At 34.7% G+C, this 18,804-nt stretch overlaps 1 protein-coding gene across 1 annotated transcript in view; it reads left to right on the plus strand.

Annotated features, from left to right (window-relative positions):
* LOC140434279 (matrix metalloproteinase-2-like) overlaps positions 1-18,804 on the plus strand; it is a 299,978-nt gene that overhangs the window by 273,145 nt on the left and 8,029 nt on the right. The window contains exons 5-9 of the mRNA XM_072522424.1: positions 15,376-15,540; positions 16,574-16,846; positions 16,976-17,205; positions 17,473-17,774; positions 18,688-18,791. Coding sequence (XP_072378525.1) covers positions 15,376-15,540; positions 16,574-16,846; positions 16,976-17,205; positions 17,473-17,774; positions 18,688-18,791 — 1,074 coding nt within the window. The remainder of the gene's footprint in view (positions 1-15,375; positions 15,541-16,573; positions 16,847-16,975; positions 17,206-17,472; positions 17,775-18,687; positions 18,792-18,804) is intronic.

An 18,804-nucleotide genomic window follows, 5' to 3' on the forward strand; every position in this document is an offset into this window, starting at 1 on the left:
ACTCTACTCGTCGAGTTTAGCTATAATAAGAGGCCTATACAGAGTATCGAATGCTTTTTCGATATCAAACGAAACAACTATTATGTCTTGTTTGCACTGGAAGGTGTTGACGATTGATATTTGGAGGACTCCTAGATTGTCTGCTATACTTCGATATGATCCTAAATAAAACCTGATTGTGCCAAATTTATTATTTTATATTTTTCTAGGTACCTTCTTCTTTAAGTTCCATCTTCTATCGAAGTTGTAAGTATCGGTTGGAAATCATCATGGCTATGCGGACTCTGTTGACTGCCGCTCTAAAAAGTTCTGCACTACTGCATTCAAACCATTCCCTTAAGTTCTTAAGCTAGGATATTCTTCGTCATCCCACATTTCTCTTTCCTCGGATTTTGCCTTGCATAATAAGTTGTAATAACGCGTATTTTTGCCCTCACATCACATGTCCTAAGTACTCAAGTTTTCGTCTTTCGATAGTTAATATTATTTCCGCCTCATTTCCTATCCTAGTTACTTCCACGTTTAACATTCTTTATGATATTCGTAGGATTCTTCTGTAACACCAAAATTCAAAGGCGGCCAACTCATTCAGATGGACTTGTTTTAGTGTCCACGCTTCCCAGCCATAAAGAAGAGTAGAAAACACGTAACATCGAAGCATTCTCAGGCGTAGTTCTAACCTTATATCCCGACAACAAAGAAACTTTTTAAGTTTAATGAATAATACACGTGCTATTTCAATGCGTATCCTAAGTTCTTTGGTTTGGTCTACATCTGATGTTATCCATGTTCCTAAGTATTTATAGTTATTAACACTCTCAATTGCAGTATCCTCAATACTCAATTGGATATTTGCATGTGCAGATTTAGTCATGATCATGCATTTAGTTTTCTTTAAATTTATCTTCAGTCCGTACTCATGACAGCGTTCATTAAGTTGTTGTCAAATCATTGTTTTTATCCGTCATTATTACTGTATCGTCTGCAAAACGTAAGTTATTCAAAACTTCTCCATTGATAGATATACCTTCTATTGAGTCTGAGAGCGCTTTTTGAAATACCTCTTCACTGTAGACATTGAAAAGTAATGGGGACAGCACGCAACCCTGGCGGACTCCTCTCTGTATTTTGATATTTTGGGTGTACTGGTTGTCAACTCTTACCTTGGCAGTTTGATTCCAATATAAATTAATAATAATATAATTTTCATATCACGACTGTCAATATTTTTGCTTCTTAATATATCTACGTTTCTTATCTACGTTTTTTATGTTGAACCTTATCAAATGCCTTTTCAAAGCCTAAAAAACATAAGTACATGCCCTGATTCATGTCCATGCATCTCTGAGCCAGCACATTCAAGCCGAACAAAAGCATCTCTATTTATATCTTCCTAGGTACCACAGGAGTCTTTTATTGATCATTTTCTCCAAACTTTGCACATTGCACAAGTGAGAGAAATTGATCTGTACGAATTTGGATCATTGAATCAAAATTTAATACATTGTAAATGAGACACTTTAATTTTATTCGCTTTAAAATGTAATTTGTCAGTTTGGTACAAAGCATCTGCAAGTGTCTTTCGTCTATCACCTCAGTTTAAGCTAGAATCCGTCTATTTGCAGCGAGATAGGAAACAGCGTTAATTAAAAAAAGGAATTACAGTGGAATTTTATGCGAAGCCTGTCGATACGAAACAGATTTTTCTCTTATCTGTTTTCATGTTCTACCCACTTGACTCGTGTGATCTGTCTTTTCCGTTTATTTTTGATTAGACGCCATATGGGGGAGGACGCCGTTGATGTACACACATAAACTTCATCTAGAAATGCCGGGATTTTATCGCTTTTTATCAGCTTCCGCTTCAGGGATCGCCGTCTACATTTATTTTATACATTCTCTGACAGATATCATACGCTGGATGATATCATTATGTTCGGTGTGCAATAAAATTTGATAAAAACTTTAAATTTCGTTTAAACGTACACATTTGTGGGTGGTTTGCAAATTTAATAATGATTAATTTTATCCTTTTATTTTGTTGTTTTAAGTGATGTGTGTCTTAGTTTGTCGACAAGCACTTACAATCAATTTTTCTATATAATAGTAGCAATAGATTGATAAACATTTTTGTATAATACTATTTTCTACAATAATATTATGTTATTACACCAAATCAAATATCGATTTGTAACTCAATATTTATGTCTATTTTACTTTCATATAAATGATAATTTTTATCAAATGATGCCTCCTTTATAATAACGAATGTATTATTATAACTAGAGACTGGAATATATACACTAAAAAATGTCTAAAATATGTATGCAATATGCATTTTAAAACAGGCTGAATATGCACAAATATGAACAAATAATATGCAAATTTGCATTTATAATTTAGCCCTCTACTGCATGGATTATTGCAAACATGAAATAAAAAATATTTTTATGTATTGTATCATTATCACGTAGCGCTACAACCCAGGGTGGGTCTTGGCTGACTGTACAACTTTTTTCCAATTTGTTCGACCTTCCATCAACCTAGGGTCAAATGGAATGTTCATTTTCCGGAGATCTGCTTGGATGTTATCTCTCCATCGCATTCTGGGACGTCCGAGTGGTCTTTTGCCTGTGGGAATCTCTTCCCATACCAGTTTTACAAGTCTCTCGTTATGCAGTCTGTACACGTGGCCTGTCCATCTTAGTCGCTGTGATTTAATTTCTTGGACAATATCGGCGTCATTGTAGAGTGCTTTTAATTCGATATTGGTTCTGTTCTTATACTATTTTGTGGTGATGTCATGGCGAGGTCCGAAAATTTTCTAAGTATTTTTCTTTCAAAGCGTCTGAGCTTTTCTTCGTTTGCTTTGGTCATGGTCCACGTTTCGCATCTGTATGTTATTACAGGTCTGACGATGGATTTATAGATTTTGATCTTTGAACTTCTTGTAAGATTTTTTGATTTTATGAGCTTATCCAGTGCCAATAGACAGCGGTTTGCAGATTGGATTCTGTCTTTTATTTCTTCAGTAACATCGTTGTCAGCTGTGATTACGGCCCCCAGATACTTAAAACGTTGTACTCTTTCAAAATTGAAGGTGTTGATCGTCACATTTTGTCCTATTCTGTCTCTTCGTGTCGTTATATTTATACACATATATTGCGTCTTCTCTTCATTAATCTTCAGCCCTACTTCACTTGTTGCTCCTTCAACCTTGTTGAAGATGTCTTTCGTGGATAGGATGGAGTCTCCAACGAGATCTATGTCATCTGCATATGCGAGTAATAGCTTGGGACCTTGAACCGATAGCAATTCTGTTTTTATTTCGGCCGACCTCATGGCTTTCTCTAATACAAGGTTAAAAAGTAGTGGAGATAACGCATCCCCCTGTTTGAGTCCACTGTTGATTTCAAAGCTGCCAGACAGTTTATTATTTACACGTACTTTAGATATTCCACCCTCCATACAGACTTTGGTCATCCGAATGAGTTTCTTTGGTATTGAGAGCTCCGCCATGGCATTCCATACTTGGCTTCTTTCTACGCTATCATATGCCTGTCGAAAGTCTATGAAAATATTGTATATGGATCTGTTATACTCCCAACCCTTTTCTATAAGTTGTCTCAGCATGAATAGTTGATCTATTGTTGATCTGTTTGCCCTAAAACCGGCTTGATATTCGCCTAGGACATTTTCAGCATAAGGGATTAGTCTACTAAGAATGATGTTTGAGAGGGTTTTATATGCCGTGTTTAGGAGTGAAATTCCTCTATAATTCGCGCATTTTGTTTTGTTCCCTTTTTTGTGGATGGACACTATTATGTTTTCCTTCCATCGTGCTGGTATCCTTTCTTCTAATCATATGTGCGTTATTAGCTGGTGGATTTGGCGATGTAGTGCGTCTGCCCCATATTTCAGTAGTTCTGCTGGTATATCGTCCGTACCCGGCGCTTTGTGATTTTTCAGCTTATTTAAGGCCTTTTGGGTTTCTTCAATGAAGGGATTTTTGACGGGCATGTCCGCTGTGATATAGATCTCTTCTTTGTGCTGTTCTTCCTTTATGATGTTTATAAGGTCCCTAAAATACTCTTTCCATTCTTCAGTTACTTCTTTATCGTCGATTATCATACGGCCTTGATTGTCTCTTAGGGTATGGATGGAATTGGTTCTGTCCTCTTTTCTCCGAGGAAATTGCTTTATAGAATTTTCTGGAGCCTGGTTTGGGCCGGTCTCTCTCCATAGCTTCATATTTTTGTTGTTCATAGTTTCTTTTCTTTGTGCCTATTATTTTTCTTGTTTCTTTTCGGCAGTCGTCATATTCCTTTTTACTTTGGTCTGTTTGCAGTTGTATCCAAGTCTTCCTTACTGGTTGTTTTTTTTTCCAGCTGTTTCCGACATTCCTCGTCATACCATGTTTTTGCCCTCTTCTGCCTACTCCTTCCAAAGATCTTGTCTGCTATCTTGGTTATAATTTCGGCAGTCGTTTCCCATATTTGTTCTATATCATTGTATTCTCTTTCAGAGTTCAAGATTTGTTCAAGTTGTTCTCTATAGTTTTGTTGTTTCTCTGTATTGTGCATTTCGTCCATGTTCCATTGTGGGTTTATTGTTGTTTTATTGTATTTGTGGCTAGATATTCTGGATTTTACTTTTGCTCTGACTAAGTAATGATCTGTGTCTCCGCCTATTCCTCTCAGGCTTCTTACGTCTATAATATTGTTCCCACGACGGGCTTCTACAATGATGTGGTCAATTTATAGTCTTATATGTAGAAGTTTTTTTGTAAACGCACATATATGTGGTTTTGCATGCATTATACGAACATATTTTAATAAAATGTTGACATACAAAAATACAATAGTTATGAAATTGTGATAGACAATTCATAGGTTACATGACAGGACCATGTAACCTATGTAGAGCCATACGTTGCCATGTTACCAATTCCAACGATAACTTAAACATCCTAATTTATAATAATATATAATGTAACATATTTTTTTACGTAAATGTACGTAAATATATAAAATTATACCAGAAAATACTTTTTTACGCACTATAGCGAATAACTTGCAATCACAAAAGTTGAACAAACGGGGATTGATTTACCATCAATAAACCATTAATAAAATCATTAATATAATAATTTAAGATGCTTACCTGTTAAAGTCCTAACATCACCAATAATCTTTTATTATTTTTGTTACAGTTATTAATAAATCATGAAAATATATGCTATTTTTTTGTTTTTTTCGATAATCTCAGTTCAAATAAAACGAGTTTTATGTCTCTTCCGTTTTTCCGTTAAGACGCCTGCTAGAACAGATTGTTCCTTTCAGTATCTAAACACGCTTCGATATTACGTTACCGCCAATTCTCTTCTTCTTAATATAAAGGTTTCATTTGTACGACCACAACTGGTCATGAATGTATTTTTATTTTACCAACCACTTCGCTAATTCATTAGAAAAAACAAGTTTTATGTCTACCAAGAATTAGATCGGTAATGTTTATTTGTTTTCAGAACTTGTAAAAGGGCAATAAATATTTTAGCTTTATTGTTTTATTATTATGCAGTTTCTTCGTCAATGTATAGAAAAAGTGGCTTATTATAACCCACTGTTATAACGTTTAAAGTTCGTTGTAGACGATTTGAAATTAGCGGTTCGCTCTTTCCTATGAAATGTATTGCAGCGGCATTCAAAGACTATTCTTTTATTTCCCACGCGGGATAGTCATCCCTACTTCTAACATTGTGTGAAAAGACTTTATTCTCGATTTCCGTACCGGATAGTAAGTACATCACGGCCCCTAAACATTGTGTAACTGAATACCATCTTAAACTTCTCTCGCTAATTCACTTCGCAGAAAAATAACAAATTTTAGTTATATACATTTGCAACAATTTTTTTGTAACAGTGCCACGTATAATACAGTCCCTTAAATTCATCCTGCATTATCATTACCACTTCAACTTAAAAACTTGTTTCGACGAAGGATTATTTAATCCAAGTCTACATACTTTCAGACCTATTCCAATGTCTTGTGTTGTAGAAAGGAGACAATTCACAACACTTACCCTACCCTTAAAATTTAATTTTGTTGGTTTTTTGTAGAATAATTCATAAAGCAGAAAGTACTGGTAGTATATATTTGTGTAATCGAAATATAATTGGTATTTACTAATAAATGTAATCTTTTGTGGTAATTCTATAATCGTAAACACACGGACGGTGATACTTGTGATACCATCCATTATATTTATGGGTACAACAACAAAGGAGCTTAATTTGTGGGTAGGGTAATAGCTTTGTTATTGCATTATTGATAAAATTATTAACATTTATTAAATATTGCCGCTTTTTTTGCAATTATCTCGTCAAATTATTGATGGATTTGAACTTGTAAAAATTCAAATCAAACGTTTCTTCATAATACAATATTTTCTCAATACAAAAATTTGCTCTTAATATAATCAAAACATGGTACAGTAAAAAATCTACATTTTTTGACTTTGGCCTTTGTTTATAAAAAATAGGACCGCTCTCACACTACCTCGATACGTATTTTTCATTTCATCATTTCATTTTTCATTTCATGACTCAGCAGTCATACGTTATAACATACGTCATTACGTATGACTGCTGAGATTACTTTGCTGGGATTGTTCCGAACTTTCAATAGAAGATGGTACCATGAGAACAAAAATGCCTGTAATATTATTTTATTGGGGTAACTGCTAAACTCTTGTATGTCGACATCGTTTGACCTATAAAAAGTTCAAAGACTACCGCTTCTAATTTTTATCTTTTTGGTTCAGTTATAAATGTCCTAAACTAATTATTTGATCGATAATTAATATTATTATTACATCTTAAATATACATACAAAAAATATACAAAATTTTATTGTTACTCTGGATAATAATTTCAATTTGGAACGAGAAATATTCAGTTTTGCGTCATGCAATTGTCTATTTTTAGAGATGGTAAAATATTCGAAACGTATCCACGAAAATAATCGAAATTAATTATGAGTTAACATTTTAATGAAGGCTTTAGAAACATATTAAATAGATTTTGATTGACAATTGCTCATTAAATTAGTTTGTAGTGCAAAAATATGGCAATAAATAGGATAAGTGCTTATGGTTGGATACAGAACGTATACAGAGATCTGGTGTTTATACTGCTTTTTGTAGGTAAGAAAACCACTTGTTTATTGTTGGTTGAAAAAGAGTGAACAGAGTAAAATTATTAAATTTAGCTCATATAAAATTATCAGTATATATCCTCTTTTATCCACGGCTTTCATATCTTACCATTCAGCTACATTTCTTCAACAATTTTTTATTCACTGTTTAGACAAGAGTAGATACCACTCAATATTGTTTCCTGTTTATTCTTCGCTAAATCTTCCGCGCATAGATGTAGCGGGGAATCTGCTTCTTTGTTTCCTGAAATGCGTACGTGTGGTGGTACTCAGTGCTATGATCTTTGCGTTTTTTATGAAGAATACCTAATCCGCCTTTCACAAGGGTCCCAGTTGGATGTTTTGGATAAAACTGATGAATTATCTGAACAAAGTTGTTTATTTAAACCCTATTTTTCTTCCATGCTTCTCTGTCCCGTTCCAGACGTTTTTATGTTGATCTTGCAATAGTTTTACTGTCTTTGCTCCAACGCATTTGGGATCTCTTCGCTTCATAAGGTCGCCAACTCCCTATTTCTTTGTTCTATTTACCATTCTCGAGTCATTCATTGTGTCCAGCCCACTTTCATTTCAATAAAGCTGCTTGTTCAATAACGTCTTTTACTTTTGTCCTCTCTCTAACTGATTAATTAGTTTGATGTTCCCGAAGTAGTATACCCAGCATCTGTCATTCCATGGCTTTGTGAGTCTTCCAAATTTGTTTTGGTGAATTTTCTTGTTTAAGATCCATATATTAGGACAGTTATGCACCAGCTTATACAGCTCTAGTAAATGGTCCCATGATTGAAGGACTTGGTAGTTCCCAAAAAGTATTTACAGTCATCGATTTAATACCTCACAATCATGTAAGATATGGTCTTTTTGAGGTTCTTTGTTAAAGATTCTGCACCTTAAGTTTCCTTGATGGTACAGCATCATTGTATGCGGGTGTCCATAATAGCGCACGTTCAGTAAAGAAGCCTGTTATGGCTGAGCTGCTTCTTGTTTGTTTTGCCCAGTTCTTTAGCCCTGTTAGAGTATTTTTGCCCAATATACATTTTGCTATATGTTTGACCAGATATACTTTTCTGGACAGATAATTATTATACTCTATCTATATACTAGACAGATAATTGCTAGGTGTGTTTCTGATATTACTATTTTAAAATGTTCAAATCGTTCATGGAATCCATTAAGACTCCATTAGACAATCTTATATGATGGACCCGTTATTATTGAGCAGATTATATTGATGTAAGTGATTCATTTGCTAGAGCTTAAGCTATTGAATTTCATTATTTTGCTTTTGTAAGATGGGTGTACATCGAACAGTAGCTTTAAAAGGTGATGAGTATTTTCTGCGTAAGTTGTTGATATACTCAGTGGGTCTTTGGATTCTACAAAGAAATCTACAAAGTGTTCATACTTAACGTTATAAACGTCAAATGTTTGTTATTTTTCTTTAAACAATTATTTTTATTTCAATTTCTTTTGATTTTATCCATCTATTAACCTTATCTTTTATTTTACTATTTTTTTCTAAAAATAGTTATGGCTCAACTCTTCGACTAACTAACTATTTACTAAATATTCTGTCCTAATCTAAATTCCAATTTTAATTGTCACTTAATATTCTAATTCCTTTATTCAGACCCCATTATGTTCTATGACATAAAGTTTCTATTCCCCACGTTGGGCGCCAATGTATAGCCATTAAACGACCCATTAGAAACGGTGGGTACCAATGGGTAACAATATAACTATTTCCCGAAAAAGTGTGAGTTTTATTATTCTACATTGACTCCCAACTTTCGGAGGTAGTAATATTGTTACCCATTTGTACCCACCGTTTCTGATGGATCGTTAGATGGTTACAATACATTTATAAGGATTTCAGTTTCACCTCAAAATAGTTCTTTTATGTGAGTCATTAAAGGAGAAACATCAGTACTTTTATATTGAGATTTTGCTAATTAATTATATTTTTTTATCCTTTTTGTTGAATTTTTTTTTTCGTGTGCTGATTTTTTTTCATTTTCTGCAGTTTGCGCACTCGTCTTGCACTTGCTTTAACGGTGTTCATGCGTTTACGGGGTAATGCACTGATGTATATTGTCGACAGATGTTTTGCTAGTATTTTTTCTTTACACCTTTGTTCTAGATCATTATTTACATTCATGGGTTTTATTGAAGGTAAGGCTTCTTGTAAGCCAATTTATTTTCGTCGCCACTTTTCCATGATTTGCTTTCTTTGTTTTTATAGCTCTGTATGTCCCTCATCCCTACTTGTTTTATGATTGCTCTTGGATAATAACACGATAATAAGTTTTATGCACTTTCAATGAGTTTTGATGTTTTTAAATTGCTCCAAATCTTTGTTGAAAAGTTTTTTGAAGACTATTAGCAAACACAAAGTTAATAGGCGTATAGTGACTTCAGAAATTAAGGTAGTGTTAAAGTGGTTTATGAAAATGGATAATTACCATGATTGTGAAAATAGTCGTAACCCAAACCACCAACTCGGTTTCGGAATCCAAATAAATTTTCTGAATTTGTATATAGGTTTACGTACATATTTTAATGTCTCTGGTAATAATGAATATTTTTTATATTTAAATGTGTTATTTCATGTGAAAACGACATTAATTTATTTTGTTTTCACTATCTACCTAGTGGGTCACGAAATTTGCAGATTAACGCTAGTTATCAGAAATAGACTTAATGTATTAACGTTTCTACTATTCCGTTTTGTATTACATATTTGCATTAAGAAATATTTTTAGATTGCTTTAAAAACGTTGTCGAAAGTAAGGAAATCGGCCATTCGGTAACATAAAAGACGTAAACAGATGAAGTGAATGTGTAAAGAAATATATTTAGCTTCTATGCTCTAAAAACTTGCACTCTAATAAAGAAAAGAGCTAACGCAGGTAGTATACAAACATCCTTTACAAAAAAAATTGCTGCATATTATGGAACTGATTTTATGTTTATCAAAAAATGTCTCCAAAGACAAACTTTAACTGTGGAAAGTTTGAAGGCATTCTAAAAGGGAGAAGCCTTAGTAATAAATAGAAACATTGTAATCTACAATCGATATGTGAGCATATACGACAGAAAGGAACAGTAATATTGTAAAGACTCTTTCCACTTGTAAGTGCTTTCTTATTCTTTCTCTTCGAACAATTTTTTTTCGCAGTCTCATTTATCTCTTCTTAAAAATAACTTTCTAATTTTACTATTTTACCATTCTCTTATTTTTGGTACACTTGCCCCTAATGGTATAAGTGCCAACGATACTCGATATTGATTTATTGTTAGAGATTATTTAGCTAACTAAAGTTTCAAATACAAACCATCTGTCATATAGAGTCTGTTCTTCTGACGTATCCGTACCACATTATCTTTTTTCGTCGATATAGTGTCTAGGCTATACTTTTTTTCTCATTATTTCTTCGTACATCTATTTTAGAATTTTTTTAACATCTTCTCCATTCCTTTGGCTACTTTATTCTTCAATTTTTGTTAAGACTTTATTCTAATTTTCTATTCTATAGCAAGATACTGCGAGTCATCATATTGTAAATTATTTTTTGTTGTTCTATATTATACTCAGTGACATTAGAAGTGTTACACCCAGAAGGAATAATTTCTTAACTTAATTTTTTGGCAACATGGTAGATTTACGTCAATAAGGAAACGATAACGTTGTCAAGAATTTTTATTAACAAATAATCAAAAAAAATTAATAATGTGTTTGGCAACCCCGTAGCTGAATACACTCCTGTATACGTCTAGGCATTGACAAAATGAGATGATCGATGTCTGCTTGTGGCACCTCGTTCCAAGCAACTTGAACTTCATGTATTAACTGTGCCAGTCTGTGGAGGATGTTGCAAAGTGGACAGTCTCCTTCCCATCATATCCCATACATGTTCGATAGGATTTAAATCCGGAGCACGGCGTGGCCACGGCAAAACATTAACGCCAGCTTCTTGGAGAAAGTTCATAGTTTGACGAGCAATATGGGGACGCGCGTTGTCTTGCTGAAAAAGGACGTCTCGACGGCCGTCGAGATAAGACAGCAAAGTGGTTTGTGAGATGTCATCAACATAACGCGCAGCTGTCATATTGCCTCGAATAAACACAAGTGGTGATCAGCTACCATAGGCTCCCCAAATCATTACTCCAACTGTCCTGTGTACATGTCTCTCAACAGCAAACCCGATATCTCGTCGCTCTCCACGGCGGCGTCTTACCATCCTACGACCATCATGCATTCCTAAACAGAATCTTAATTCATCGCTGAATGCTACATTACGCCATTCTGCCACCCAATGCTGCTGTTCTCTGCACCAATTCAAACGTTGATGACAGTGATCCGCAGTCAAAGGAAGCACTAGTCGTTGGCGGAATGAAACCAGTCCAAAGGCTCGAATGCAACGATATAGTGTACGCATACTAACAGGTCTACCTACTACTCCAAACCATTGGTCAGCAATTTGACGCGTAGTAGCAAAACGGTCTCGCAGAGCAAGTAATCTAAAGCGCCTATCTTGAATTTCTCTCCAACCTGGTATTTCCCTTTCTGCGATATCTATCTGAACTGCGTTTAGCTATTTCTTTCTTGACGTAGATTTTTTCTTCTGTCTGCCTGTAATATTCTCAAGATAATTCATTTTTTTTGCATATCGAACACGTGTCCAACCATTTTACTCTCTGGATCCTAATTTTCTGTATTCCATTTATTCCATATGGTAACCCACATATCTCTATTAACCCCCAGTTATATTGTCTTATCCAGTCTCCTTTCGTTACTTCTAAAGGGAAAAAAATTCTCCGTAGAATTTTTTCCCTAAGCCTCGATCTTTCTTTTTCCGTCTGAGTATTGTTCATCTGTTGTTAAACCTGTAAATCATGTTGTGCCTTTTGTTCCTTTTACAAGGGATATATTTGATTTAATTCAAGATAATGCAAGAACTTTTAAAATGTACATGGATTTAACAACAATAAACTTTTGGTCACGCTGCGGTGGAGCTATTAGTTATTGGAAAAGTATATTACATCCACAAACTACTAGTGAAATTTCTAATATCAATTTTCCACTTGACTGCGCCATGGACAATATATCAAAGTTCATTTAAACTCTGCAAACGTCTTATTAACGTTTTCATTAACACTTTACTTTGCTCGACACTATTTCTTTGATTATAATTAAATATGAAAGACGAATCCTTTCCATATTATTGAATTTATACTAGTTTCCACTCTTCCCAACTATTCTAATTACTTTCGTACTGAGGCGGAAACTCGGGATGTCAATTATGTTGTCTAATTCCGTTAAAAAGAGAAAAGCTTAAATATAATTGAAAATATTAAAGTTATTAGGTATATTGTGCTTTCTATTTCAAGTAAGGAAGTAAGTTATTTTATTTAACTGTCTCACTGTGAGTGATATTGTTCTATACGTACAATAGTGGCCAGTTTCACAAAAAAATATTAATTCTACACCTAAATTATAAACCATTGTCTTTAACAGCTTTTTACGCATATTCCATCCCGTTGGCGATTTATCTCCAGTGATTCTCATTATTTTTCTGTCTACCTCGCGTGTATTCCTTTAGTTTTCGCTTGTTTCCCCCTATTTAAAAGCGTCTTTCAAGACATGAAATACCATAATATCTGTTGTTTCAAGCAATCTTTTGGTTTTGTTTCTGGTCTAATCATTGTGGTGTATGTAATTATAGGCCTTAGAGCAGCCACTTTTTTGAAACATTGAAACAAGTGCATCTGAATAAGTCGGCCGTCCGTCTTTGATTTTGGTGTTACAGAAAAATTTTACGAGTATCATGGACTCAAAGAATGTCAAATGCAGAAGTTACTAGAAGATTAGAAAATGAAGCTAAAATATTGTTGACTGTCAAAATAAGAAACATTGAGTCCTTGGGACATGTAATGAGAGGACCAAAATACTCACTATTTCAACTTATTATGCAAGGCAAACTTCGAGGAAAGCGAAATGTGGGAAGACGAAAAATATCGTGGCTTAAGAACTTAAGGGAGTGGTTTGAATGAAGTAGTACACAACTATTTAGAGCGGCAGTCAACAGGGTCCACAAAGTCATGATGATTTCTAACCTTCGATAGAAGATGGAACTTAAAAAAATAGATTACATTGTTTAAAAAGCCAGCTATTTTTGTTGCTTCTAGTCTTTGTTCTCTTACTTCTGCTTTCACGTCACCAAAGTATTTAATCCTCATCTCTCGTCATCATTATCATCACTTGGCTCTACAACTCTATACGAGTTTTGGCAGCATTTACTATTTCCCTCCATTGTTGTCAGTCCTGAGCAGCTATTTCCCATTGCTGTATTCCCATTTTGCGTAGATCACTGGCTACTGCGTCCTTCCATCTCTTTCTTGGGCGACCAACTGACCTTCCGCCACCGGGTCTTTCCCAGAATGTGGCGTTCAGGAGTCTTTCGTCACTCGATATTAGTACGTGGCCCGCCCATCTTATTCGGTTTGCTTTAATGTAGCGCACTATGTTTTCATCTCCATATACTGTCTAAAGTTGATCATTGTGTCTTCTTCTCCCTTCTTCTCTTGGCTCTTCTCTGCAAGGCCCATAGATAGTCCGCAGTATCTTTCTTTTCAGTACCAGTAATTTTGTCGTTTTCCGCTGGTTCAGAGTCCATGTCTCGCTTCCATACGTTATTGTGGGACGAATTATTGTCTTACACCCTTACAATACACTCTTATTTTTGCTGGTATTGAGAGTATTTTTGATTTAAGTACGGTCATTAATGAGTAATATGCCCTGTTTCCTGCAATGATCCTGGCTGCGACGTCCCTTTCATATTTATTTTCAGATGTTATGATCGCTACGTTTTGTCTAATCATTGGTCTTGGGTTCTTCGTAACCACCATGTACTTGGTCTTGTCCTCATTGACCTTCAGACCAACTTCCTTGGCTCCGTTTTCGAATAGGGTGAAAACTTCTTTTGCATCTCTGGTGCATCTGGTCATCCGCAAACACCAATCGTATTTTTGATCCTTGGGCGGCAAAACCGTTTGTCAGTTGTGGTTGAGCTTTCCTTACCGCATGTTCCAGTACAAAATTAAATAGCAGGGGGGCGAGAGGATCTCCTTGTCTAAGCCCGGTGTCAATGAGGAATTCCTCCGACGTGGTGCTGCCAATTCTGATCCGTGCGGAAGCGTTCTCTGTGCTCTCCTGTGCTAATCGTACCAGCTTTCCAGGTACTCCCATTTCTACCATAGTCTCCCACAATGCTTCTCTGCCATCAGAATCGTAAGCTTGTTTAAAGTCCACGAATATTTGGTGTACATCGCGGTTAAATTCCCAGTTTTTTTCCAACACCTGGGGGAGGATGAATATCTGGTCTATAGTCGACCTTCCCGGTCTGAATTATGGAGTTAGCCTTCTAGACAGTATTATGGATATAATTTTGTACGTTGTATTGATTAACGATATTCTTCTATAGTTCCGTCATATTTGTTTGTCTCCCTTCTTGTGGATAGATACTATATGGCTTTCATGCCGGTGTTTCGGTATTTCTTCTCTTTCCCAGACTTCTCTTGGGGCTTTATGGTTTTTTAGGGACGAAATTGCGAACTTTACTTCAGCTAATGTAGGCCCTGGTATTTCAGGTTCGGCTAACTGGTACTGTCTTTATCTCTCGCTGGATAATCAATCCATTTACCGTAAGTTTACATGCTACAGGTGTCTTTAATGTTATCATACATTTTGTTTTAGCTGCTAATATCACCATGTTAAACGATTTTGCTGAGGTTAAATTGATGTAGGAGTCATTGTAGGTTGTCCTCGTTTTCGGCAAAAAACGCCATTTCAGTTTTGATTAGATTAGTTGAAATTTGTCTATCATAGAGGAGATTAGTTGAACACGGTCGAATGCCTTCACAAGATCAATGAAATATAAATAAGCTGGCTTGTTGTATTCTATTGATTTTTTTGTTATTTGTCTTAATTAACGATTAATATTGTCTGAAACATTTCTGGCTGGAATGTTTCTGGTATGCACATACTGCTTAACTTAAAAAAATGAATAAGCCCATCAAACCTCTGAGCTATAAAGCTGACATATTGTATGGGGTGAAGTTGTTATTAAATTAGTAATAATTAATTTTTTTTTATTTCAGGAACAAATCTTTTCAACGTTGCTGCTCACGAAATAGGACACTCTCTAGGACTGTCACATTCGAACGTAGAAAGTGCTTTAATGTATCCTTGGTATAAAGAAATGGAAAATGGATTTGATTACGAACTGCCGGATGATGACAAACAAGCCATACAATTCTTGTACGGTAAGTTATTTTCTACCAACAAGTTTTCTTTGTTTGTTTATTGTTTTCGTTTTGTACAATTAGGTGGCTTGGGTATTATACAGGGTGTCCCCGAAATAGTGCATATACCTTAAACGTATAGGTAGAAGGCATCATATAGAGCAAAAAATATTTTTCCTAAATTTGTCAACTGTCATAAAAGAAATCTGTCAACAGTAAACAATCTTGTTTAGCGAAAATATTTTCGATTTGTGAGTACCATAATATGTTGATTATTTATGGAAAAGCGCAGTGTAACACAAATTTAGCTGTCCAAATTTATGTTGGGAATTCATGTTTATTGGAAAGTCAAAAAACATTGTTCAGATAACATTTAGGGAATAACTTCTACATCCATACCACTATCAAAGAGTACAAGATTTACAACAAGGTGATCTTCACCTAAAATTAACATTTTGTATATGGTTTCAAGATATACTCGTCAAAGGTGAGGTGATGAGAACCATTATTTAATACGTAAGGGCTGAAATAATAAACAATCGTTTGATACGACTATATGAATTACCCAGAACACTAATTGGGCCTATTATAATTTCTTACAAAATGTTTTGCCGGTACATCTTGAAGACGTGCCTTTGCAAACACGCCTTGAAATGTGATTTCTTCAAATCGCAAAAAAAAACTGAACTAAAGAAAAAACCGAAAAGAAAATGTGTAAGATGCCCATTAAAAAGATAGGTCCAAGTTTGGTGCCGAAATTGGCAACAAATGCTTAATCTCTTGAATAAAGAAGATGAGGACTGATTTCTTCATATATTTAGCTTTTGAGTAACTATTTTATGTTTTTTTAAATAAATATCTTGTTGCTTTCTCGATCTCTTCGGTTTTATTCATAATTAATTATTATCCACCTTTCTAAAATGATCTTATTTTATTATTCTATTTATATATGAGTCGTTTTGTAACTGAATCTACCTTAATTATAAGAAACGATCATATTTTGCATATATAATTATTATTAAATTATAATATTATCCAATATTCCATTTTTTAGGTGCTCCAGAAGGTGGCAACAGCAAATGGGCCAAAAATCCGGAATATCATCCTCAACCTACCACTACAACAACTACTACTACCACGACTACTCGTCCACCCAGACCTACACCGAGGAAGAGACCTCAAAATCCTAGACAATACCCTTACCCAACATACTCACCATATTACCCTCAGAAACCGATGAATCCTAGTAAAAAACATTACTACCCCAATCAAAATGCTGGTTATCCATATTCACCAGATAGAAAATATCCAAAACAACATGCACCAGGTGAGTTATACCTGAATAATCTGATGTGGTCTCCAGATGGCCCATATTTTCTTAAATATATTTTCTTCTGTGTAGTACTAATTTTTTACTGTGTTAAAGTCATTTTAAAATATTAATTTTATATTGTAGAGAGAAACTATCCGGTATCTCCTACCAAAAGATACCCGTATAGGCCTCCGGAAACAGCTCCTCCACGAACGTACGCCCCAAGAACATATCAACCAAGAGTACCTGAACGACATTATCCTTCAAATCCGGTACCGACCCGAACAACTGCTAAGCCACCGCCAGATACTTGCAACACGAGCTACAATGCCATATCTGTCATTAGAAGGGAAGTCTTTATTTTCAAAGATGCGGTAAGCAGATATTTTAAATTTACCAAAAAGTCTATTACATTTTATTATAAAATTCATGTTTCATTAGTGATTGAATGCATGTATAGTTAAAAAATAAATGTATAGTAAACAAAACTATTGTTTGATGGTTAGTTTTGTTATTCGAACAATTCTCTAACTTTCCTTTACAAACAAGAAATCAGAGCAAATCTTTATTTATTGTATAATATAAATTTCTTTCCGTATTCTATTCAAATATCGATATTAATTTCGATGAATTATTTCTAGTATTTCTGGAGAATAGGCGACAACGGCCTAATGCCAGGATATCCAGCGTTGATACGAAGACTCTGGCACGGTCTACCGGAAGATTTGACACACGTGGATGCTGTTTATGAAAGAAACGACGGTAGAATCGTGTTCTTCATAGGCGACAAATATTACGTATTTTTAGACAACCACGTGGAGAATGGTTACCCAAGACCGCTGTTCCATCTTGGACTTCCCCGAGAAATTAAAAAAATCGATGGTGCGATGGTTTGGGGACACAATGGAAAGACGTACTTTTATAGTGGAAATATGTATTGGAGGTGAGTATTAAATATTTCTTTTTATTAATGCTTTTGTGTAATCACCTCTATTTTTCAAACCACTACTGGGTAGAAGTTGTGGTGTAGTTCAGATGCTATAGTTACATTACAAATTTATATTATTATTTTTCGGGCTAAGAGAGCAACAAATGGTCAAAGGAATTGTGTTGAGGGTTGACCTCTCTGTTTGTTTGTTGACTGTTAGTTTTTGTTATCAAGTGGTAGGCTTGAGTGCAGTGTTCAGTAGATTTATACCTCTATAATTGATGGGGTCTTATTTATCTCCTTTCTTGAACATTGGTATTGTTCTGAAGCTATTTTCCTGTCGCATTTTAAAGTAATTACTATTTAAATGGGAATAAGCCACAATTAAAGGTTAAAGTACGTTTATTGACGTTTCAATTTCCACTTCGGAAATCGTTCTCAAAATACAAACATTAGTAAATTAAACAAATTTTGTTTTTTTGTTACTTAGTGAAAAATTCTTCTAATAATTTAATTTTATCTGACTCATTTATATTGACAATTCAGACATACATTATACATTTTAAAGTAGACGACTTTAAAATGATATTGCCAATATTGTTGAGTTGAATACTTACCATGTCGGGATAGTATTATGAGGTTTTTTTCATGGTTTTTCCCTCATAATTTACTATAGAATCACTAACAGGAGAATTTTACTGTCATCATGGCATGTATTTATCTTTTTAAAGACGAATTACATGCTATGATCTTTTCTGATGGATATTCTCAAGTTTAAGTTGATTTCATGTAATCGATCTTATAAGTAAAGTCGTCCCAGGAGCGCCCCCATTTGATATTTTATTTCAAAGTCAACGTTTGCCTTCCTAACGTCCTCAACCATTAAAAAAATCGATGAATTTATTAAAATTTTCCTTGTTCTTTTCAGATTCGATGAAGAAGTTCAAAAAGTCGAACTGGATTACCCCAGAGATATGTCGATGTGGAAAGGAGTTGGAACAGATATTGATGCCGTATTCCAATGGAAAGATGGTAAGGAAGACAC

The sequence above is a fragment of the Diabrotica undecimpunctata genome, chromosome 2 (assembly GCF_040954645.1).
Source record: "Diabrotica undecimpunctata isolate CICGRU chromosome 2, icDiaUnde3, whole genome shotgun sequence".
Taxonomy (NCBI): domain Eukaryota; kingdom Metazoa; phylum Arthropoda; class Insecta; order Coleoptera; family Chrysomelidae; genus Diabrotica; species Diabrotica undecimpunctata.